This window comes from Scyliorhinus torazame, chromosome 16 (genome assembly GCF_047496885.1).
Source record: "Scyliorhinus torazame isolate Kashiwa2021f chromosome 16, sScyTor2.1, whole genome shotgun sequence".
Lineage (NCBI taxonomy): Eukaryota > Metazoa > Chordata > Chondrichthyes > Carcharhiniformes > Scyliorhinidae > Scyliorhinus > Scyliorhinus torazame.
In genome coordinates, this window is record NC_092722.1 from 55,760,513 (window position 1) to 55,784,360 (window position 23,848).

Below are 23,848 nucleotides of genomic sequence, written 5' to 3' on the forward strand. Positions count from 1 at the left end.
AACCACCGGTTTGTCCCGGGGAGGCTGGATGGGGGTTTCGGAGGTGGCAGTGAGCAGGGATTGAGAGGCTGGGGGATACGTTTATTGATGGGAGCCATCCATGTTTAGAGGATTTGGAGGAGGAGTTCGAATTGCCGGGAGGGAATTGATTTCGATATCTGCAGATAAGGGATTTTGTGCGAAGGCAGATTTCGACCTTTCCGCTTCTACCGCCAAAGTGGGTACAGGATAAGGTAGTTTCTAGAACAGGGGTGGGGGAGGGGAAGGTTTCAGAAATCTATAAAGAACTTATGGAGTGGAAGGAAGCCCAGAAAGGTGAGCTCAAGCGGAAATGGGAAGATGAGCTGGGAGGGGAGGAAGAGGCGGAAGGATGCTTTGAGCAGAGTCAACATGTCCTCATCATGTGCCAGGTTCAGCCTGATACAATTCAAGCTGGTTCACCGGGCACACATGACGGTGGCCCAGATGAGCAAGTTCTTTGGGGTAGAGGACTGGTGTGTGAGGGCCCACAAACCATGTCCTCATGTTTTGGGCATGCCCGAAGCTTAGGGGATATTAGCAGGGATTTGTGGATGTCATGTCCACGTTGCTAAAAACGAGGGTGGCGCCTAGTCCAGAGGTGGCGATTTTTGGAGTGCCGGAAGATCCGGGAGTCTAGTGGGGGGAGAGGCTGATGTTTTGCTTTTGCCTCCTTGATAGCCCAGAGACGGATATTGTTAGGGTGGAGGGACTCGAAGCCCCCAAAATCAGACATGGCTGGGTTTCTTAGACTTGAGAAAATTAAGTTCGCCCTGAGAGGATCAACATTAGGGTTCGTTCGGAGGTGGCAGCCATTCATCGACTTCTTCTGAGAAAAATAAACTGTCAGCAGATTCTGTAAGGGGGGGGTTAGCAAGGGGGAGATAGGGGGAAGTTACGCTATTTTGTGTTTAGAGTAGGCGGGAACAGTGCGAGATTGAGGGATGGGTTACTGTGGTGAACTATGTTTACATTTGTATTTGTATCGTTTATTGTTATAAAACCATAAATGCTTCACTAAAATGGTTTTTTTTAAAAAAGGAAAGCAACAGAGATTACAGATGAGCCGCAGAGATAGTTCTTTCAGTTATGAAGACTAGGCCTCGGATTGAAATAAGGTGTTCCAGCAAGATATGAACATTTTTTCCTGGAAAATTGACTGCACGTGGTATCACATAATGGAAAAACACTGGAGAAAACGAAAGAAAGTTGAACGAGTCTCTGGACAGGGACAAATCATGGTTTAAACAAAGGACACAGAGCATAATTGTGTATGTGCTTTTAAAAGAAGCTTTATTGAACAATATGGCTTGTCAAAGTAGAAGGAGACTCCACTGATGTTGCCAGCAGATAACAGAGAGAAAAAGAGAGAGAGAAAGGGAGAGAGAGAGAGAGAGAGAGAGAGAGAGAGAGAGAATATTATCATCAGGACAATAATTTATTAATAATAACCTTTATTGTCACAAGTAAGCTTACATTAACACTGCAATGAAGTTACTGTGAAAAGCCCCTAGTCGCCATATTCCGGGGCCCTTTCAGTTACACAGAGGGAGAATTCAGAATATCCAAGTTACCTAACAGCACGTCTTTCAGAACTTATGGGAGGAAACCGGAGCACCCGGAGGAAACCCACACAGGCACAGGGAGAACGTGCAGACTCTACACAGACAGTGACCCAAGTCGGGAATCTAACCAGGGACCCTGGAGCTGTAAAGCAACAGTGCTAACCCCTGTGCCGCCACAGAAGCCGGAAATTCCGATGATATATGACCACAGTTTACAGCACATTTGAGCTAGATATTGGTGAGGTAATTACCTGCTGGAAAAGGTAACATATTTTAACATTCTAATACTTAATATCAGTGAAGACTGGGAATAATTTAAAGTCCTGGACAACAAAGGTGCGAGGAAAATACGCACCAGTGAGTTATGGATAACTAGGGACAGGCATCAGCTGTCTACGTTTTGTAGGTGTTCATATTTCCAAAATGGTCGGATATGTAGTATTCCATGTATCAGGGTCATCTGCAAAGAACAAATGCAGCCAGATGCATGCTTGACTTGGGGTGGACTTCCCAATCAATGAAGCGCTGACCTTCAGAATGGGACATGTTGGACCACTGGAGCACCCACCAAGAGAAAAACAACAATAATGAAACAATCGGGGTCTAGGGCAAAGCAATGATAGAAGAACAAAATGGGTACCTCAGAACAAGGTGTGCAATAAGATGGAGGAAATAGAGACAGAAACTCATAAGCATTAGTGCACACCTGGAGCCACAGTCTGATGCCAATTCCCTGTCCAAGCTTGTTGTCCAATGTAAGATAGTGGGGCATCTGTATCATTATCATCAAGGACAACTGAAGCTGAATTGACTGATGACAGCATTTTCAGACAGATCTGTGCCAGATAAACCTGTCTGATCCACACACAAGAGCCTTCATCAATGGCCCATATGCAAAATACACTAGATAAAGAAGGCTTGGCACATTGAAGGTTGGCTGTAGTCCATAATTTGCCTGTCATTTCAGAGCCTCTTTTATCTTTTATAATATAAAATATATTTGTTTGGCATTACAGAACCTAAGTATGAGAAAAGACATGTTGTTGAAGCTTTTCGTCTTGCACTCATCAGGACATATGCAAGACTGTTAAATTTTAAAGGGAACAACAATTTATGCTTTGAGAAAAGGAGTGCTGATTGATTAGCAATTCAGCAATGATTTGTTAAGATGTGTTAAGATGTTCCACTGCAAATGCATCAGAGAATTATTGTCCCTCATGCTTCTGTTTATCTAATTAAATGTGCAATGTCTCAACATATTCCTTTTGCATATGAATATATGTACTTCTAGAATATTATCTGAGCTACATTGCAATCCTGGTTGATAATCTTTGGTTATGTTAATGTTATTCTTTGTACACTCAGGATTGTTCAGGGAGTGCAGCCCAATCGCAGAATCTCATCTAGAATTTCTAACATTAGACATTGTGTTCTGAGTTTTGCAAGCATGGGTTGGTGTGTGCTGCCTATTGAGAACAGCTGAATTGACATGCAGTTTGATACCATCCACAGTCGTTAGGACGTATGGTCTACATACCTGGCATCGCACCTAGAATTAAATTCATATACCGCATTACTCATTTGTGTGCTAGGCTAAATCTCTTTTTGACTTGATTGTAGCATTCTGTTAATGGAAAGCACCATTTGTGTTGCCACTGCAAAGTAGCAGCGTGAAACAGCTAGCTTCGCCTGTTGTTCAAATTGTGTAGTGGAACATCGAACATAGAACATTACAGCGCAGTACAGGCCCTTCGGCCCTCGATGTTGCGCCGACCTGTGAAACCATTCAAAAGCCCATCTACACTATTCCCTTATCGTCCATATGTCTATTCAATGGCCATTTGAATGCCCTTAGTGTTGCCGAGTCCACTACTGTTGTAGGCAGAGCATTCCACGCTCTTACTACTCTCTGAGTAAAGAACCTACCTCTGACATCTGTCCTATATCTATCTCCCCTCAATTTAAAGGTATGTCCCCTCGTGCTAGACATCACCATCCGAGGGAAAAGGCTCTCACTGTCCACCCTATCCAACCCTCTGATCATCTTGTATGCCTCAATTAAGTCACCTCTTAACCTTCTTCTCTCTAACAAAAACAGCCTCAAGTCCCTCAGCCTTTCCTCATAAGATCTTCCCTCCATTACAGGCAACATTCTGGTAAATCTCCTCTGCACCCTTTCCAATGCTTCCACATCCTTCCTATAATGCGGCGACCAGAATTGCACGCAATACTCCAAATGCGGCCGCACCAGAGTTTTGTACAGCTGCAACATGACCTCATGGCTCCGAAACTCAATCCCTCTACCAATAAAAGCTAACACACCGTACGCCTTCTTAACAACCCTCTCAACCTGGGTGGCAACTTTCAGGGATCTATGTACATGGACACCGAGATCTCTCTGTTCATCCATACTGCCAAGAATCTTACCATTAGCCCAGTACTCTGTCTTCCTGTTATTCCTTCCAAAATGAATCACCTCACACTTTTATGCATTAAACTCCATTTGCCACCTCTCAGCCCAGCGCTGCAGCTTACCTATGTCCCTCTGGAACTTAGAACATCCTTCCGCACTGTCCACAACTCCACCGACTTTAGTGTCATCTGCAAATATACTCACCCATCCTTCTACGCCCTCCTCCAGGTCATTTATAAAAATGACAAACAGCAGTGGCCCCAAAACAGATCCTTGTGGTACACCACTAGTAACTGGACTCCAGTTTGAACATTTCCCATCAACCACCACCCATTGTCTCCTTCCAGCTAGCCAATTTCTGATCCAAACTTCTAAATCACCCTGAATCCCATGCCTCCATATTTTCTGCAGTAGCCTACCGTGGGGAACCTTATCAAACACTTAACTGAAATCCATATACACCACATCAACTGCTTTACCCTCATCCACCTGTTTGGTCACCTTCTCAAAGAACTCAATAAGGTTTGTGAGGCACGACCTACCCTTCACAAAACCGTGTTGACTATCCCTAATCAAATTATTCCTTTCCAGATGATTATACATCCTATCTCTTATAAACCTTTCCAAGATTTTGCCCACAACAGAAGTAAGGCTCACTGGTCTATAGTTACCAGTTTTGTCTCTACTCCCCTTCTTGAACAAGGGGATAACATTTGCTATCCTCCAGTCTTCTGGCACTGTTCCTGTAGACAAAGATGACTTAAAGATCAAAGCCAAAGGCTCAGCAATCTCCTCCCTAGCTGCCTAGAGAATCCTAGGATAAATCCCATCCAGCCCAGGGGACTTATCTATTTTCACACTTTCCAGAATTTCTAACACCTCCTCCTTATGAACCTCAAGCCCTTCTAGTCTAGTAGCCTGAATCTCAGTATTCTCCTCGACAACATTGTCGCGAATACTGACGAAAAATATTCATTTAGCACCTCTCCTATCTCCTCGGAATATATCATGGAAATCTATAATGTGTTTTGAATTTGTATTCGTTAAACCTATGGACTTGGTAACACTCGCAGCTGAATGCAGCTTTGAGGATGCTATGTATGCCCAAATAGATGATGTTGCCCTTCTAGGGCCAGCTCTCACTCACTTTTGTCAGTTTCCAGAAGAAATTATCCATAACCTCCTTCCACCCGTTGTATATTTCTGATTATGTAGATGACATGTTTGCCATATTTGAATCTGCAGTGGCATGTAAGAATCTCCTGACATTCCTTAATGTGCTCCATCCCACACTCAAATTTGCCTGTGAAATGGAGCAGTCTAATGAGCCATCTTTTCCTTGACTTGCTGGTTGAGAAATCTGTGTTGAGTTCTCATCTACTGTCTACCTCAATCCATTGGTCAATATACACATTGGGATTCCTACAGCTCTATGCACCACAAAATTAGACTTGCCGATAATCTCATAAATGGGTCCCAAGCAATGTGCTCACTTGTGTATCCGTGGGACCAGGATTTGCTGTAATTCTAATGCAATTATTGTAAAACTACAAATAGTAATCCAAAGTACTGACCTTTTAACATTTTGATTTTTAGCTGCATCTGAGGCAAGCTTCTGCTTGTTGTACAAGTGGAGAATTCCAAACCCACACGAGAGGATTTGTTCGTTACCTTCACACTTCTTCGCAATAGCTACCACTTCCACAATGATTGCAACGTGGCTGCAGTTGAGGGATGTATGGAAGTAAATTGCCTGGAAAAGATCACAAAAGGAGAAAACATTATGTTTAAACCTCTCCTTTCTTCCCCCTTAACATTCTTCATTAATAACTGCTCCAGACCCATTTTAAGAAAATTATAGCTCCTGCCATGATTACTTTATGAACCTATATAATACAATTTCCAGTTTTCTTTCAGAACGTCGCAATTTAATACAGATATGCAACGCATTATTCATGTTTTAATTTTTCTCATTTGGATTAATTTGAATATCTGGATCAGTGTTGGCAGTGCTGAGGAATGGAACAATTGTCCAACAACAGTTGTCCAAAGATCATTGCTACCCTGATCATGTGAAGCTTTCCAGGGTGAAATTCCACCCATTCTGCTCCAACAATATGCTTTATATCTAATTCCAAAAAATAATTCCTTATTATACCAATGTGCCGCTTCAGTATCCCACATTCACCATCCATGTGTTTTTTTGTACAATATTGGGCCATTTCATGGCATGGGTTCATAAGCATATGAAGTAGTTCAGACCCAAGCTCATTTCATTTAGGGACTTGTATACCATCAGTTTTGATTGAATTCAAATCCAATTGGTGCAAGCCAAAGGCATATACCAACCATCATATGATAAACTTGTGTTACTTTATAACTTGACCCTTATCAAAACATGAGATATTGGGCGGGATTCTCTGTTCCTGAGGCTAAGTGTTGACGCCATCGTAAACGGCGTCACATTTCCCGACGGCGTCAACATGGCCTCAGGTGCAGCAATTCTGACCCCTACAGGGGGCCAGCCCGGCACTAGAGTAACCCATGCCTCTCCAGCTGCCGATCCCAGTGTGAGATGGGCGCCACGGGTCTGCGCATGCGTAGTGGGACAGGCGCGATTTCCACGCATGCGCGGTTTCTCCCTTCTCCGCGCCGGTCACGACCCAACATGGCGTAGGGCTACAGGGGCTGGCGCGGAACAAACGAGGCCCCCAGCCCGCCGATCGCAGGCCAGGCCACAGCAGAGCCCCCCCCCCCCCCCCCCCCCCAGGGTCGGACCCCTCTCTCCCCCCCACCAGGCCTCCCCCGGATCAATCCACGCCGAGGTCCCGCCGGGTAAGACCAGGTTAGAACGGCGCCAGCGGGACTCAGGTTTTTTTGTACGGCCGCTCAGCCCATCCCGGGCGGAGAAAATCGCCGGGGTGCGGGGCCCGTACAGCGGCCCCCGACCGGCGCTGGTTCTCCGCTCTCCGGAGAATCGCGTCCCGGCGTCGTGGCATGATTCACGCCAGTCGCAGCGATTCTCCGGCCCGGCCCCGGGGTGAGAGAATCCCGCCCATTGTATATCGTAGAGTTCCCTCGACCCTGACAGACCATTAGTGTATGTTCTGAGTTGGAAGGGAGGTGTGCACAATTTTTTCTAGCCCCGCTACTCCACAGATCGCACCATAAGTCAAACTGTGTAATTCACTAATCAAAATGGGCAATTGTTTACCTTTGCTACTGCTAGGCCCAAAATAAAGTAGACTTCAACCAGACCTCTTTCACTAAATACAGAATAATTGATTTAAATTACAAATCTGGTGAACATATAATTTGTAATCTGGAAGTGTAACAATTCACACCTTTTAAAATCCCAAACACATGCGCACACACATACACAAAATAAAGGACAAGACAAATACGGGGGGAGGGGGGGGGGGGGGTTTCCGCCGGCGTGATTCCCGATATGCTGACGCCCGGGGGGTTTCCCGACGGCGTGAAGCTGCCCCACAATGGGAAACCCCATTGACCGGCTGCCATAACGGAGAATCCCACTGGCCGGTCGGGACAGAAATGTGGCGTGGCGGGGCGGAGAACCTGTCCAAGGTTTCTGCAGAGACTGGTCTAAGGAAACATCTTTTGCAAAAGGATAAATTTCAAAAAGGTCTTGATGCTGTTGATTTGGTGTTCCTGCAAGACCTTTCCAATGGATCTTCGGTGAAACACCATCTTCATTAACTCGTGCTTGTCGCAACTTTGCAGGCTTTCAAATACAGACAAGTTATACTGAGATACGAGTTTCCAGGCTAACGGTGAACACCCACTATGGACTGCAGACAATACAGAGAGAGTGAGAGATAAAGGAGCAAGCTTCCTTCACAGTATGTTCGTTAGACACACATGGAGTTTTTTAAAAAAGGTTCAGACAGAACTTCTCCCAGGCCATGTGTTTTTCAACCAATCAGCAGGAGCAACAGCCTCCCAAGAGCAACTTTTTATTTCAACTCAAGTAAACAAAATAATTCTCATTTCCCGGGTGTCTTGCTAGTTATTTAGCTGAAGTCATGTGATTTCTTGGGGAAAACAGCTTGCTCAGAGACTAAAGTGAACTAACCTTTTAAAAGCAAACTCAGGAGAGTGTCCAAATAATTCAATGTCCTTCCCATTTTTTAAAAAGCATATAGCTCTTGGAGATATGGCCCCCTAACAGGTAGCAGGGCCATCAGATTTCAACCAGAATTCGACCAACAGCATTATAATCATTCAGCTACTCATTTATCTTACATTGTTATCTCATGGGATCTTGCTGTGTAAATATCGACTGTCGTGTTTCCCTAAATTGCAACTGTGACCATACTTCCTTCAAGGTTATGTAGGAAGCCGTTTAAATGCATTGCCCCCATTAAATCAACATACACAGATTACAGAAACCAGATGAAATGGGAGTTAAAATTAAAGCAGCATAGTTATTAACCTTTTAACATCCTGTGGTCACTTTAATATTGCTGTTTTCTTGGGCAGTTGCTGCGACTGCTTGACAAAGGTCAATTGCGGTCCCCTAATGTACTAAATATTAAATGGTGAACTGGGGAAGTATACTGACATTCAATTCAGCAAAATCTGACTGGCACAATGCAGAGGCCTTTACTGCAGAAGATGAAAAGTTAGGAGTCCTCATCCGGGCCCTACAAGGTATGTTTGGACTGCTGCCATCCAAGGCTCTTGTTGCTCTTTTTAGCTTTAGTCTATTTGCTCTGTTTCCGTCACCTTTGCTCATGAGTCGCCAGGTATCTTTATGATACCGCCACATGGTTCAAGTTCAGGTTATGATTAATAACACAGCACACCGCTTAGTAAGGATTAAAACAACGGTCATTTATTATATACAACAAGCAATATTAATACCCTAATACTACTTTCTATATAACAAACCTATCACTACTGGCCAATACTTAACTTAGGAAGTGCCCACCAGGTCAGGGAAACGAATGGCTTGTCCAATCAAATCTGGCCCACGGGATTCAAAAGGCTGCTACAGGTCTGTGGCTAGGTGTCTCTACCGGATAGCGATCAATGAATTCAAACTTATTGCTACCGGTGGCTGGTCTTGCGAAGGTCTCGAGCAGGCGAAGATGAGAGAGAGAGAGATCTGAACTTGGACCTTTACTTTTATAGGGCCCAGGGACTTCCCGCCTCCCGGGGCGGCCCTTGACCCTGAGTCCCAAGTGATTGGATTCTGTCCCCAGTCTCTGGGGTCGATGTGTCCAATGGTGAGGCGATTCCTCGATCGGGGGGTGGTCGCTCACCTGTCTTTGTTTCGGCCACTGCAGACGCCGACAGGTCTGGCCCGGTATTCAATTGCTAATATGTTGCAATTGTTCCCGGGGATAGCCGATTTAACTGTGGATGTCTGAGTAGATTAGGTGTAAACAGTCCTGAATGCAACTGAGGATACCTGGGTTGATGGGCTGTTGATAGCCCTGAGTATTGATCTGGGCTACGTTCCCCGAGCTGAAGCTGCAAACCTGTCTGCAGCTGTCTGCTTGTGTCTTCTTGGCTGCTTTTCCCAGCAATCTTTCGGGTTAGCTGTTTTAAACTGGGTTTTGGCCAGATTAATCGGAACGCAGCCATTTTACATGGCTACACTCTTAATCTTGATCCAGCAGTGGAACAGGTGCATGTTGAGACAGATCAAAATAGCTTTCTTATTGGTTCATTCCCTCACCGAGGAGCAATGAAATTGAAGCAAATCTCTAAAATGCTACTTAAAGCCGCATTGCTTTAACAGTAAAGACGTTACATGCACTAGATATTGCAACAATTCATTTACCCTATATTGACCAAGATCAGTAATAGCATGCTGGGATAACGAAGTGGAGTGCATCATGAATAATTTAGCAGCCAGTGGGTTGTCTAGACTAGAGTATCAGAGTAGCTATTGCATGGCAACAAATTCCATGTCATTTACTTTTCAGTTCCTCATGAAGTGAAGCATCCAGCCACACAGCATTTTCCATCTGGTTGTCAAGCAATTTCCTTCAGCCAAAAAGACAGATTGACCTTACCCCAGAGACAATTCTCTTCACGGTAAGTCAGCAGAAAGCACAATTCAAATAATATGAGCTGACTAGGTCAGAATTTCTACTTTTTTGAATTAAATAAAACACAGTTCCCCATCAAACAGCCCAACTAAGAGCTTGTTAATTCCACAACAATGACGATCAATGGACAGGAATTCTCAGGACCAAGCTTAAATGAAGCTGTTGGGAAGTAGCTACACTCATTTCATTAAATAGTGTTACGAGTCGATTGTATTAAAAATAAAGTTGATGAGTTTAGGCAGTCTTAACATGCATGCTTTTTGGCCTGGGCCTACTGCCCCTTATTTGGCACAGATTGACAATCTCATTCAGAGGTGTAGGAGCGGAAATGAAAATAAAATACTGTTGTGGGGAGTCGTCTTCTGAGGTAAGGGCTGAGGCACTTTGGTGGAGCTGGACCCAATTTGAAAGAGCTCGATTCTGAGCCCAATGGCCACAGTGTCCCATCCCAAGCTCCAACACTCCTGAACTAATGGATACTTAATTGACCCCAAAAATATATATTTCTACAAAGTCAGTGCCAGTGGCACAATGTACAAGAGCGTCAAACTATAGGATGGTGATTAATGTTGCTGCTCCCCCACGTCATATTCCTGTTTCCCAAACATTCATGAAGGCACTGGAGTAGAGGTATTCTCTGTGGAAAAGGAAATGACAGTCACAGGGGGCGAAATTCTCCCCCAACGGCGCGATGTCCGCTGACTGGCGCCCAAAACGGCGCCAATCAGACGGGCATCGCGCCGCCCCAAAGGTGCGGAGCATTCCGCACCTTTGGGGGCCGAGCTCCAACATTGAGGGGCTAGGCCGGCGCCGGAGGGATTTCCGCCCCGCCAGCTGGCGGAAACGGCGTTTGTTGCCCCGCCAGCTGGCGCGGAAATTACATCCCCGGGCGGCGCATGCGCGGGAGTGTCAGCGGCCGCTGACAGTTTCCCGCGCATGCGCAGTGGGGAGAGTCTCTTCCACCTCCGCCATGGTGGAGACCGTGGCGGAGGCGGAAGGGAAAGAGTGCCCCCACGGCACAGGCACGCCCGCGGATCGGTGGGCCCCGATCGCGGGCCAGGCCACCGTGGGGGCACCCCTCTGGGTCAGATCGTCCCGCGCCCCCCCCCCAGGACCCCGGAGCCCGCCCACGCCGCCTTGTCCCGCCGGTAAATACCTACTTTAATTTACGCCGGCGGGACAGGCAATTTCTCGGCGGGACTTCGGCCCATCCGGGCCGGAGAATTGAGCGGGGGGGCCCGCCAACCGGCGCGGCCCGATTCCCGCCCCCGCCCAATCTCCGGTACCGGAGACTTCGGCAACCGGCGGGGGCGGGATTCACGGCGACCAACGGCCATTCTCCGACCTGCTGGGGGGGTCGGAGAATGACGCCCAGGGAGTGTCAAGTTGCAAGTGGTTACAGAAAAGCATTGGTAGAGGTTTTCCCACCATTTCAGAGAATGATGGGCCGTATCTGCCGAGCTTCCCAGCATTGTATTGGGGTCGGGACCCAAAGATGTGTCAGGGAATCCCATTTGGAGATCGACAGGTGAAGTTTGCATGGCCATTGCCCAGAAGTGAGAATTTCTCCTGGGCAACTGCCCTGCACTGGGAACTTTCCGAAAATACAATTTAAATCATAAACCTCAGCTTGTCTGACTGGATTATACCAATAGTTACTCAGAAAAGGTTAGAAGAATTAAAAGCAATTCTAACCTCTGAGTAGCTATTCTTCAGACCCAGACTGATACACCTAGCTATACCTCAACTAGCTCCCGCAACATGGGATTCCCCCCACATCCCAACTAGACCCTCATGGGACTGCTCCCACACCCCACCCCTCCCCCCCGATGGGACTCCACAAACCCCTCTAGGGATCCTCTTTTCTCTCTGGCTCCCTTACTCACCCCACTACGCCCCCCCCCCCCCCCCCCCACCACTATGGAATTCCACCCACCCTCAACAAACAACCCGATTCCCACAGAGGTCCCCCGTGGGAGTCCCCTGCCTCTCACACACACACACGGCCGCCACCGTCACCATCACACTCACCAAGCTCGATGCCAGAAGCCCTCCAACATCCCCCATGCGCCCCCACCCATAACCAGGCCCATTCCTAGACAGTCCATAACCTCCCTGACACCGTAGAACCCCCTGACACTGTGCCCCCCCCCCCCCGCCCTCTGGCCATCCCCTTTGACCTCGCCACCCCAGAACTCCGACACTTATCTTCTCTCCCCTGTCAGAGACCAACTTGAATGGACTTTTAAATATACGGTCTATGGTTGATGCCGTCAAAAAGAGGGACAGCCTCCTTCCCTTCAACTCAGCTGCACTTCCAAAGCTAGGTCCTGGGGACATGCTGCACTGCTTGGATCTCACCTGGCCTGCGTCGGCAGGTCAGACAAGACAGGTTGGGAAGGAATGAATGCAAGAAACTGGACATGGAGTGGCAATCCGATCTGATTGCCACTCCCAAGGAAGGCCCATATGTGTGAGTCAAAGAAACCTAAAAGAATAAAGTCAGAAAATCTAAAATTTCCCTGCCAACAAAAAAAATAAATAACCCAGCATGGTGGCACGGTGGTTAGCACTGCTGCCTCACAGCACCAGGGACCCAGGTCCACTTCTAGCCTTGAGTGACTGGGTGGAGTTTGCACATTCTCCCCATGTCTGCATGGGTTTCGTCCGAGTGCTCCGGTTTCCCCCCATTCCTCCGCTGTTCTAAGCAAGAACTATTCTAATTCCACCATCCAGCTCTTGGTCTGAGGCCTTGTAAGTAACAGCACCTCAAGCAGAAATCTGGTGTTCTTGATTTATATGGGAATTTCTTGATTATTTTTATTCGTTCATGGGACATGGGCATCACAGGCTGTGCCAGCATTTATTGCCCATCCCTAATTGCCCTTGAAAGGGGCAGTTAAGAGTCAATTACATTGCTGTGGGTCTGGAGTCACATGTAGGCCCGGCCAGGTATGGATGGCAGATTTCCTTCCCTAAAGGACATTAGTGAACCAGGTGGCTTTTTCCTACAATCGACAATTGTTTCATGGTCAGGACAAAGTTATCTCCATGTATAATAAATAGGTTAATAAGCAATTGATGCACCATCAATTGGACACGAGGCGAAGATGCGATCCAAACAAAAGGCTTTAATACACAAGATGTGTGCCCAACAGCAGATGTACAGAAGAATGGCCGACTGCCGGGGAACACGGGTTCGTATATCCTGAGAGGCACATGACTTACTGGGCCAACGAGCAGCGAGTCCTCTGCACCAATGGCAGCTCACCTCTGAAGGTACCGTAATACCCCCAGTCATACTACCACAGCAATGTGTCACCAGAAAAATCTTGGCTTCGAATCATAGCACTGACAGGGAAAGCTAATGGACAAGACATTTAGATGCCATCAGTTAAGTATAAATAACCTTCCATTATCTACTACTGTCAATGAATAAAAATTAACATTTGTAGTTGACAAATAGACAGCCATGATGAAGTAGTGCTTTATTCAACCTACTGGCAAAATCAGAACAGTGCGTCCCTCAGGCAATAACCAAGCCTTCACCAACACTTAAGCAGCAAATGCTCGTCCTAAATGATTTTCCCTTTAACTGTCAACGGTTGACTGTAATTCAGGGTGATCATTCTAAAGTTAGATGAGGAAATTAGTCATAAAAGCTTTATGTAAATTCAAGGAATTAGACCTCAACCGCAATGCTGTTTGTACATCAAAGCTTCTGGATTAGCTAAACGTCTGCACTGAAAGTTATTTTCACATCATAATTAACAGCTAAGATCAAACACAAAAAGCTCAGTTACAGTTTTCAAGTTAGCATGCCATCTTTTTGACGTATAAAATTACAATCATCTGCCTTGGATTGCATCCAGTGGTTCAAGTTAATATTTTCTGCTGCTTACAAAGATTTTTTAAAGTTACCAGCATCAAGCTCATTTTCACAGCAGTAATGCAGTTTAAAATTTCATTTCCCAGACCCACAGCAGAGTATTGAGAGGAGGAAGGGTGGCTACCCTTGCAAGAAGCTCACATGATCTAAATACAATAACAATAATACACAACTGCATTTATACAGCACCTTTAATGTAAAACATCCCAAGGTGCTGAATGTAGGCAAGGAGCTTTCTACCATCAGATCTTGGAGGGATGAAGATGGCCTTTGCAGCACAGCACTGAGATGGAAGACTCATAGTCAACAGACACATAAAATAAATAATCTTTACTGTCACAAGTAGGCTTACATTAACACAATGAAGCTACTGTGAAAAGCCCATAGTCGCCACATTTCGGGTACACAGAGGGAGAATGCCGAATTCTCAGCTGGTACGGGAACTGAACCCGCGCTACTGGCCTCGTTCTGCATCACAAAACCAGATGTCTAGCCCACTGAGCTAAACCAGCAATAAGAGCTCTTTTAGGGACGAATATGAGGGACCCACAAAAAAGGTTGCTGGGACAACCCAGGAATGGGTCATAGGACTTGTTCCTTTTTTTTTGTCTTACTCCTTTCAGATTTTTGCTATTTCTTTCCTTTTCTGATTCATGGGTTAGCTAGAATGGGTTCCAGAGGAGACACATTTGTCAAATGGACAGACACGTGGCAGATTACATTGAGTGCTCAGAACTGAGTGCTCAAAGAGGATGCATGAGAGAAAAAAATAAAATTGTACATTTTGAAATTTTAATGGCATCATAATTTACCACAGAGTTTAATGCTGATGTCCGACATGTTAAGACTTTGGGTTAGCCCATGCTTGTACAATGAAATGTTCCTCAATAAAGACTATGTGCAATCTAAAAAAATAAATAATATTTTATTCATGAGGTAAAAATGGATAATTGTACATGGTATGAAGAGCATCACCTCCATCAATCAGCATGAAATCCATAACTTCATGGCAGAAGGGGATAAATAACCATTCCATATCTTTGTGGTATTTCAATACTTTTTTAATTTTCTTTTCTTTACTCTTTCATGGGATGTGGGCACCACTGGCAGGACAAACGTTTGTTGCTCAAACCTAATTGCCCTTGAACTAAGTAGCAAACAGAATCAATCACATTTCTGTGGGTCTGATGTCACATGTAGGCCAGACCAGGTAAAGACAGCAGATTTCTTTCCCGAAAGGACATCGGTGAACCAGATGGGTTCTTACAATAACCAATGATAGTTATCATGGTCACCATAACTGAAATTAGCTTTATATTCGAGATTCATGAATTGATTTCAAATTCCACCAGCTAATGTGGTGGGATTTGAACCCATGTCCCCAGAGCATCAGCACAGGCCTCTGGATTACTAGTCCAGTGGCATTACCATGACGCCACCATTGGCCTTTTGTTTGGGAGCTCTTACAGGATGTATCATTTCACTGCATTGAAGGGCCCTACACTCCCTGCATTTATATAGTGATTTATCACATCCAAATATCATCAAGAAATCCACTCGATGAGTTTGAAGTATAATAAGTATTGTTATCCAGCCAACATAAGTCTTCTTGCAAATAAGACAAAGCCTTGCTGGATACAAGATGCAGTTGGGAATATTTTGTCCAACAGTTAGCATTTAATAGCTTGAAAACCTATCTTCAAATGATCGGAAAAGGAATAGAACATTTCCTGTTTTCTAAACCCCATAGGTACAACATCAGTAATAATTGATGATAGCATTGGTAATAATTCTTTGTTAATTTGTAGCTTGCTAGCAAAATTGAAGCTCGTGAGGTTGAAGAAGAAGAGGCAGAATGTATACAGAATTGGTTAAGAGACAAATAACTCAGAATAGTGGTGATCTGTTAGTTTTTCTGACTGGTGAGGGCACGGGGCAACAGAACGCGGGGCAGCAGGACCAGCGGCGGTCAGAACCAAAACAGGGACCGAGCCAGCAGCAAGGACACCCCCCCCCCCCCCCCCCCGCCCCCCGGCGGCAACCATCACGAGACAGGTGGCGGAACAAAGAGGGACTCCCAACCCGACCAAAAGCCTCTCTCTCCCGACCCTGGTGAGTGAGGAGGGGAAAAGGAAAAGAAGAGCTTCCCCGCCTTTTTCAAAAAAAAAACAAAGACTTTGGAGTGAAAACCTATGAAGGGAGGGGGGGGGAAATTTCTTTTTGTTTTGTTTTTCTTTTTTCTCCCACTTTTTTTTTGAACTTACCTGAAAAAAAATGCCAGAAGGGAGCCAAAGCAGAGGGCAAAGGGGCGCCAAAAGTAAACAGGACAACACTATGCGAGCACGTTCAGACGAGCCAACCGTCACACAAAGCGGGGGAACCAAAGCCACGCTGCAACAAAAAGACCCGGTCAGACAGGAGTATTCCCCCCCTGGGCCAGAGGGGAACTGGAAGGCAGCCTTTGCCGAGGCGCTGAGGGAACATCAGCAGGGACACAAGGCAGAGACCAGAGCAGAAATGGAGGCCGCACTACAGGCAACAATGGCCAAGGCCCTGGCGGAGGTGCAGCTCGCCCTGGGCAGAGCAGAGAAGAAACTGGAAGCCCAAGAGAAAAAACTGGAAGCCCAAGAGGAGAAACTGGAAGCCCAAGAGGCGCCCATTAAGGAACTGGAAAAAGCCGCAACTGACATGAGCGACCAGATCATGGCCCTGGAGAGAGAGTCGGCGAGACCGGGCACAACGCAGGGGAACCTGAAGAGCAGGGTGGACGACCAGGAAAACGTCTCAAGACGACAAAATGTCAGGACAGTGGGCCTACCAGAGGGGATCGAGAGTAGAAACCCCACGGCCTACATGGTCGAGATGCTGGGCAACTTAGTGGGGAGAGAAACTTTCCCCGACCCACCAGAAATGGACAGAGCACACCGGTCGCTGCGCCCGAAGCCCAAGGCAGGGGACCACCCGAGAGCAGTTAGAGCTAAACTGCACCGGTACCAAGACAGGGAAACAATCCTGCGCTGGGCCAGGAAAAACAGAACTTGCAAATGGGAAGGACACGCCATTAGAATTTACGAGGACATTGGGGCAGACCTCGCCAGGAGACGGACCAAATTCAATAGAGCGAAAGCAGTTCTTCACAAGTGCAATGTGCGTTTTGGTATGCTGTACCCAGCGAAACTCTGGGTCACATACCCAAAAAGAGAGTATTTCTTCACAGCCCCCGCCGAGGTGAATAAGTTTATCGAGGAACACGGGTTGGAAAACAACAGCAAGGGTAGAAATACGGGGCCCCTGGCAAGGGGCAACAGCACACTGACGGAGGAGGTGGGTGGGGGGAGGCAACGCCAGCTCCCACCCCCACCCCCACCCCTACCAGGGCGAGCGCACCCTGAGCAAAGAGCAAACCACTACCTGAGGGATCGTCACAGGTGGGAGACCAGACACCAGCACGAGGGAACGAGAGCAGCGGAGAAGGGAGAGCGAGTGAGGAGAGCGCAGGGCAAGATGGGGGAGGAGCGGGCAGACAAACACAGAGGCTGGGCAAAGGAGAAGCGTGACAGAAACTCCCAAGAGGGGGGTCACCGCACTAGCAAGAAAGCCAGCGATGGGGACATGCAACAAGGCAGGGCTGCAGCGCTTCCCCAACAGGGGGGAAGGCGCCAGGCCGGGGGGGGGGGGGGGGGGGGGGGGGGGACGACCACTCAACAGAGGCGGGAGAGCAAACGGGGATAGGAGCAGGGGAAAGAGGGACAAAGGAGGGATATACGATGAGAGGGGGAGAAAAGGGGAAGAAAGGGAGGGACCGGGGGGGAGGGGGCACAGGAAGGGAGGGACCCGGGGGGTGGGGAACACAGGGACAGAGGGACAAACAAAGCTAGAAAAGGAACAAATGGGGCTACAAAGTGCCACAAACGAGGGCTCTGAACAAGAAATCGCTGCAAGCATCCACCCAGTACGACCTCTGGGCAAAGGGAGGCCCCAGAGTGCAGGGGGCTACCCGCGTGGCAGGCGCACAGCGGGCGGCTATGTCGGGTGCCCCCTGGACAAAAGGAAACCCCGGAGCGCAGGGGCCCGACCGCATGGAGAGAGCAGCGTCAGCGGCCATCCTGGACGTCCCCCTAACAAGAGGGAATCCCGGAGGGCAGGGGCGCGTCCACCAGGTAAATATGGTTAATCCCACAGGAGCGAGGGGACAGAGGCCCCCCACCAGGATAATCACCTGGAACATAAGGGGACTCAACGGCCCAGTGAAAAGATCAAGAGTCCTCACCCACTTAAGAAACATGAAGGCTGACATAGTCTTCCTCCAAGAGGGCAGCACGGGAGCATTGTGGATAACACAATTGCTTCACAGCTCCAGGGTCCCAGGTTCGATTCCGGCTTGGGTCTCTGTCTGTGCGGAGTCTGTACATCCTCCCCGTGTGTGCGTGGGTTTCCTCCTGGTGCTCCGGTTTCCTCCCACAGTCCAAAGATGTGCAGGTTAGGTGGATTGGCCATGATAAATTGCCCTCAGTGTCCAAACCTTAGTGTTGTATGGGGTTACTGGGTTGTGGGGATAGGGTGGAGGTGTTGGCCTTGGGTAGGGTGCTCTTTCCAAGAGCCGGTGCAGACTCGATGGGCCGAATGGCCTCCTTCTGCACTGTAAATTCTATGATAATCTATGAAGAGACACACCTGAGAGAGCAGGACCAACTGCGGGTAAGAAAGGGCTGGGTGGGACAGACCTACCATTCCTGCTACGGGACGAGGGCCAGGGGGGTGGCAATACTGATCAGCAAATGGACGATGTTTAAGGCGACAAAGACGGTTACGGACCCAGGGGGACGGTATGTCATGGTCAGCGGGGCCCTGGATTGGGCATCGGTACTACTAGTTAACGTGTGCACGCCCAACTGGGACGACACGAGCTTCGTCAAGAAGACCATGGCAGAAATCCCAGACATAGCGACACACCGACTAATCATGGGAGAGGGGGACTTCAACTGTGTACAGGATCCAACGACTGACAGATCAAACACCAAAACAGGGAAAACCTCAAGCATGGCAAGGGAACTCGGTCACTTTATGGAACAGATGGGAGCGGTGGACCCCTGGAGGTTCACCCACCCGGGGGAGAAGGAGTTCTTCTTCTCCCCAGTACACCTATACACCAGAATTGACTTCTTTATGGTGGGTAAAACGGTGCTTCTGGGGATAGACAAGGTGGAATACTCCGCAATTGTGATATCAGACCACGCTCCACACTACATGGACGTGAGGCTGGAGACAGGCAGGGCCTACTAGCAGACAAGGCCTTCAACGAAAAGGTATTGCGGGCCATAGCAGAGTACACGGAGAACAACCATAACGGGGAGGTCTCACCCTCCACGTTCTGGGAAGCACTAAAGGCCGTACTAAGAGGGGAAATCATCGCTTTCAAAGCGCGAAGAGATAGGGAGGAAAGGGTGGCGAGGCAGCAGCTGGTCGACTCCATACTGGAGGTAGACCGTAAATACTCCAAGGCCCCAACCGGAGAGCTCCTGGCGGAGAGGAAAGAGCTACAAAGGAACTTTGACCTGCTCTCCACCGGAAAGCAGTGCACCAACTCCGCCAGGCACGTGGGACCCTATACGAACACGGAGACAAAGCCAGCCGCCTGTTGGCATACCAGCTGAGAAAGCAGGCAGCCACCAGAGAAATTGCACAAATCAGGGATACCAGAGGCACGCTAGAAACAGAACGAGAAAAGATCAACAAAACCTTCAAGGCCTTATACTAAGGGCTGTACACCTCAGAGCCCCCAAGGGGGGAGTCCGGGATGAAACGGTTCCTTGATGGACTGGACATTCCAGTCATGGGGGAGGGCAGAAAACGGGGCCTGGAAGCATCACTAGCACTGGGAGAGATCATGGACAGCATTAGCTCCATGCAGGCGGGGAAGGCGCCGGGACCAGACAGGTTCCCGGCGGACATCTACAAAACATTTGCGACTGCACTGGCCCCGCACCTGCGGGAGATGTTCACAGACCCACTAGCTGGGGGCACACTGCCACCCACGCTAGCACAGGCCTCAATCTCGCAGATACTTAAGAAAGACAAAGACCCAACGGAATGTGGGTCATACAGACCCATCTCACTGCTGATCGCAGATGCCAAAATACTGACCAAGATTCTAGCCAAAAGGCTAGAAGACTGCGTACCAGAGGTAGTCGCAGAGGACCAGACGGGCTTTGTCAAAGGTAGGCAGCTTACTTCGAACATTAGGCACCTGCTGAACGTGATAATGACCCCCTCCGGGGAGAGAACACCAGAGGTGATCGTCTCCCTAGACGCAGAAAAGGCCTTCGACAGAGTCAAATGGAAATACTTCATAGAGGTACTGGAGCGGTTCGGGCTTGGAAAAGGATTGATCTCCTGGGTAAAACTCCTATACAACGCTCCCATGGCGAGCGTACGGACCAACAATACCAACTCCCGATACTTCCAGCTGCACAGGGGCACCAGACAATGATGCCCACTGTCCCCGCTGCTGTTCGCTCTAGCGATCGAGCCACTAGCAATTGCGCTCAGAGCAACAAAAAACTGGAGGGGGATCCAAAGGGGCGGCAGAGAGCACAGAGTCTCACTCTATGCAGATGACCTGCTCCTCAATATTTTGGACCCACAAAGCAGCATGGACGGAATCATCGCGCTCCTGAAAGAGTTTGGCGCCTTCTCGGGCTACAAATTCAACATGAGCGAAAGCAGGATCTTCCCGGTACACCCAAAAATAGGTGGGGCAGCACTAACAGGACTGCCGTTTAAACAAGCCCGACACAAATTCCGCTACCTGGGGATCCAAATAGCCCATGACTGGAAAGGGATCCACAAATGGAACCTCACCAGTCTGACAGAGGAAGTAAAAAAGGACCTGCAAAGATGGAACACACTCCCACTCTCCCTCGCGGGGAGAGTCCAGACGATCAAAATGAACGTACTGCTCAGGTACCTCTTCCTATTCAGATCCATCCCGATCTACATCCCCAAGGCCTTTTTCAAAGCACTAGACAAACTAATCATCGCGTTCGTATGGGGTGGGGGGGGGGGGGGGGGGGGGGGGGTGGAATGCTCGGATCCCAAAGAAGGTCTTACAAAAAACAAAATCCAGGGGGGGGGCTAGCCCTCCCAAACCTACAATTCTACCACGGGGCGGCGACGGCCGAGCGAATAAGGGGATGGATCAAGGAGCCAGAAGCCGAGTGGGTGCGCGCGGAGGAGGCCTCCTGTAGGGAGACCTCTCTCCGGACCATCGCCATGGCGGCATTCCCATCCCCACCCAAAAAACACTCCAGCAGCCCGGTGATAATAGCCACCCTCCAGTCCTGGAACCAACTGCGGCTGCAATTTGGCCTGACCAAAATGTCGGGTAAAGCTCCCATCTGCAACAACCATAGGTTCACACCAGTGCTGACTGACGCCACCTTCAAAAGGTGCGGACAGGACAGAGGGACACTGACAGTCAGGGACCTTTAAACGGACAGCAGGATCGCAACACTGGGCGAACTGACAAGAGAAATTCCAGCTAGCCAGGGGGAATGAGCTAAGGTACCTGCAACTAAAAAACTTCCTATGAAAGGAGAGAAGGACATACCCACCACGGCAGACACTACTGGAAGAGTTACTGGACGCAAGCATACTAGATAAAGGAAACCTGTAGCGACATGTATGGCTGATTGGTAGAAGGGGCCGACACCGTACTAGACGCAACAAGAATAAAGTGGGAGGAGGACCTGGGGATCGAAATAGGGTGGAGACTCTGGAGCGAAGCACTGCATAGGGTCAACTCCACCTCCACGTGCGCAAGGCTCAGCCTTACGCAACTAAAAGTGGTACATAGAGCCCAGTTAACAAGAACCCGTCTGAGTAGGTTCTTCCCGGAGGTGGAGGATAGATGTGAGCGGTGCCAAGGAGGCCCGGCCAACCACGCCCACATGTTCTGGTCTTGCCCCAGACTTGTGGAGTACTGGACAGCCTTCTTCGAGGCAATGTCCAAAGTGGTGGGGGTGAGGGTGGAGCCATGCCCAAAAGTGGCGGTCTTCGGGGTCTCAGACCAGCCAGATCTATTCCTGGGGAGGAGGGCAGATGCCCTTGCCTTTGCCTCCCTGATCGCCCACCGTAGAATCCTGTTCGGCTGGCGGTCAGTAGCACCACCCAAAGCTGCAGACTGGCAGTCCGACCTCTCGGAATCTCTCCAAATGGAGAACATCAAATTCGCCATCCGAGGGTCAGACGACGGCTTCCACAGAACGTGGGAGCCATTCACCCAATTGTTCCGGGACCTGTTTGTGGCCAACAAACAAGTAGAAGAATAGCCAGGTAGCCAAGAAACAGGGGAAAGTAGCCAAAGCGTGAGAGGTAGAATGAGTATAGCGAGAATGTAAATTTAATGGTATACATTAAGAGCGGGTGTAGCAACATAAAGACACCGATAGAGCATAGGTAAATCTTTGGTGGTTGTTGAATAAATTGATAAAATTGTTAAAATAACTTTATAAATAGAAGTATTGAGTACAAAAGTAAAGAGCAAAAGAAACTGCTTTTACCGAACACTTTCCATGTCCTCAGGATGTTCTAAATTGTTTGATAGTCAGTAGTGTACTTTTTGAAATATATTCACTGCTATAATGCAAAAAATACAGCAGACAATGTTGTACACAGCAAGGTCCCACAAGGAGCAACATGATAATGACTAGATAATCTGAGCCTCAACCAGGACCTGGGATTCATGTCGCATTACATTCATCCCCCACCATCTGGCCTGCGAAATCCTACCAACTGTCCTGGCTTGACACAATTCACACCTCTTTAACCTGGGGTTACCCCATCTCTGGATCTGTAAAGATTTAATCACCTGCTAATGCTCGCATTCCAAGCATTGTCTGGCATCTTTGAATCTGTCTGTATATATGTTTCTGGAACATACCTCTGCATTCACCTGAGGAAGGAGCAGCGCTCCGAAAGCTAGTGACATCGAAACAAACCTGTTGGACTTTAACCTGGTGTTGTAAAACTTCTTACTGTGCTCACCCCAGTCCAACGCTGGCATCTCCACATCATGGTTTTACAAAGGCATGATATTGCAAATGCTGGAAATCTGAACCGCAAACAGAAAATGCTCCAAATAATCAACAGGTCTGGCAGCATCTGTGAAACAAAATTAATATTTCAAGAACTTTCGAGTGATGACCTATATCATGATGTTGATCGAGGGATAAACATTGGCAAAGATTCTGGAATAACTCCGCTGTTCTTCTTCAAAGTAGTGCCATGGGATTTTTACACCACCTGCAATGACGTTCTAAGCCAGAGGTGAGAGAGTGCTACACTGAACCATGGCAAGGACTTTATCCTAAACCTTTCTAAATTATTGATCAGGCCTTAGCTGGAGTAATATATCCAAATCTAGGCTTTACGCCGTAGGAAGCTGGGTATCAAGACCTCAGAGAGGGAATAGAGATTTGCCAGAATGAAACCAGGGATGAGAGATTTCAGTTATCTGGAAATATTAGAAAAGCTTGGATTATTTTCTTTAGAGCAGAGAAAGTTATGGGGGATTTAAAAGAGTTGTTGAAAATAATGAATGTCTCAGAGTAAATAAGGCAAAACTGTCTTATGACAAGTAGGTCTTATAAGGCATAATCTGTTTCAGTCCCTTGGTCCCTTCCTAAGTCCCAGCTACACAATTTACTGCATCTCCTAATTTAGTGTCATTTCTAAATTTCAATACTCAATTCTTCATCCAAGTCATTGATGAACCTGAAGCTCAGGTTCAAGTACAGATCATTACTTGTCACATTTGTCATTCAGAGAAAATTCCCTTTACTCTCCTATCTGTCAAACAATTAACAACCCTCTTCAGGAG

General features: G+C 47.9%; 1 protein-coding gene across 5 annotated transcripts in view; it reads right to left on the bottom strand.

Annotated features, from left to right (window-relative positions):
* The window catches only part of nphp4 (nephronophthisis 4), a 770,918-nt gene that overhangs the window by 607,772 nt on the left and 139,298 nt on the right, over positions 1-23,848 (bottom strand). For all 5 annotated transcript variants that reach the window (XM_072478481.1, XM_072478484.1, XM_072478483.1 and 2 more), the window contains exon 3: positions 5,571-5,749. In XM_072478481.1, coding sequence (XP_072334582.1) covers positions 5,571-5,749 — 179 coding nt within the window. The remainder of the gene's footprint in view (positions 1-5,570; positions 5,750-23,848) is intronic.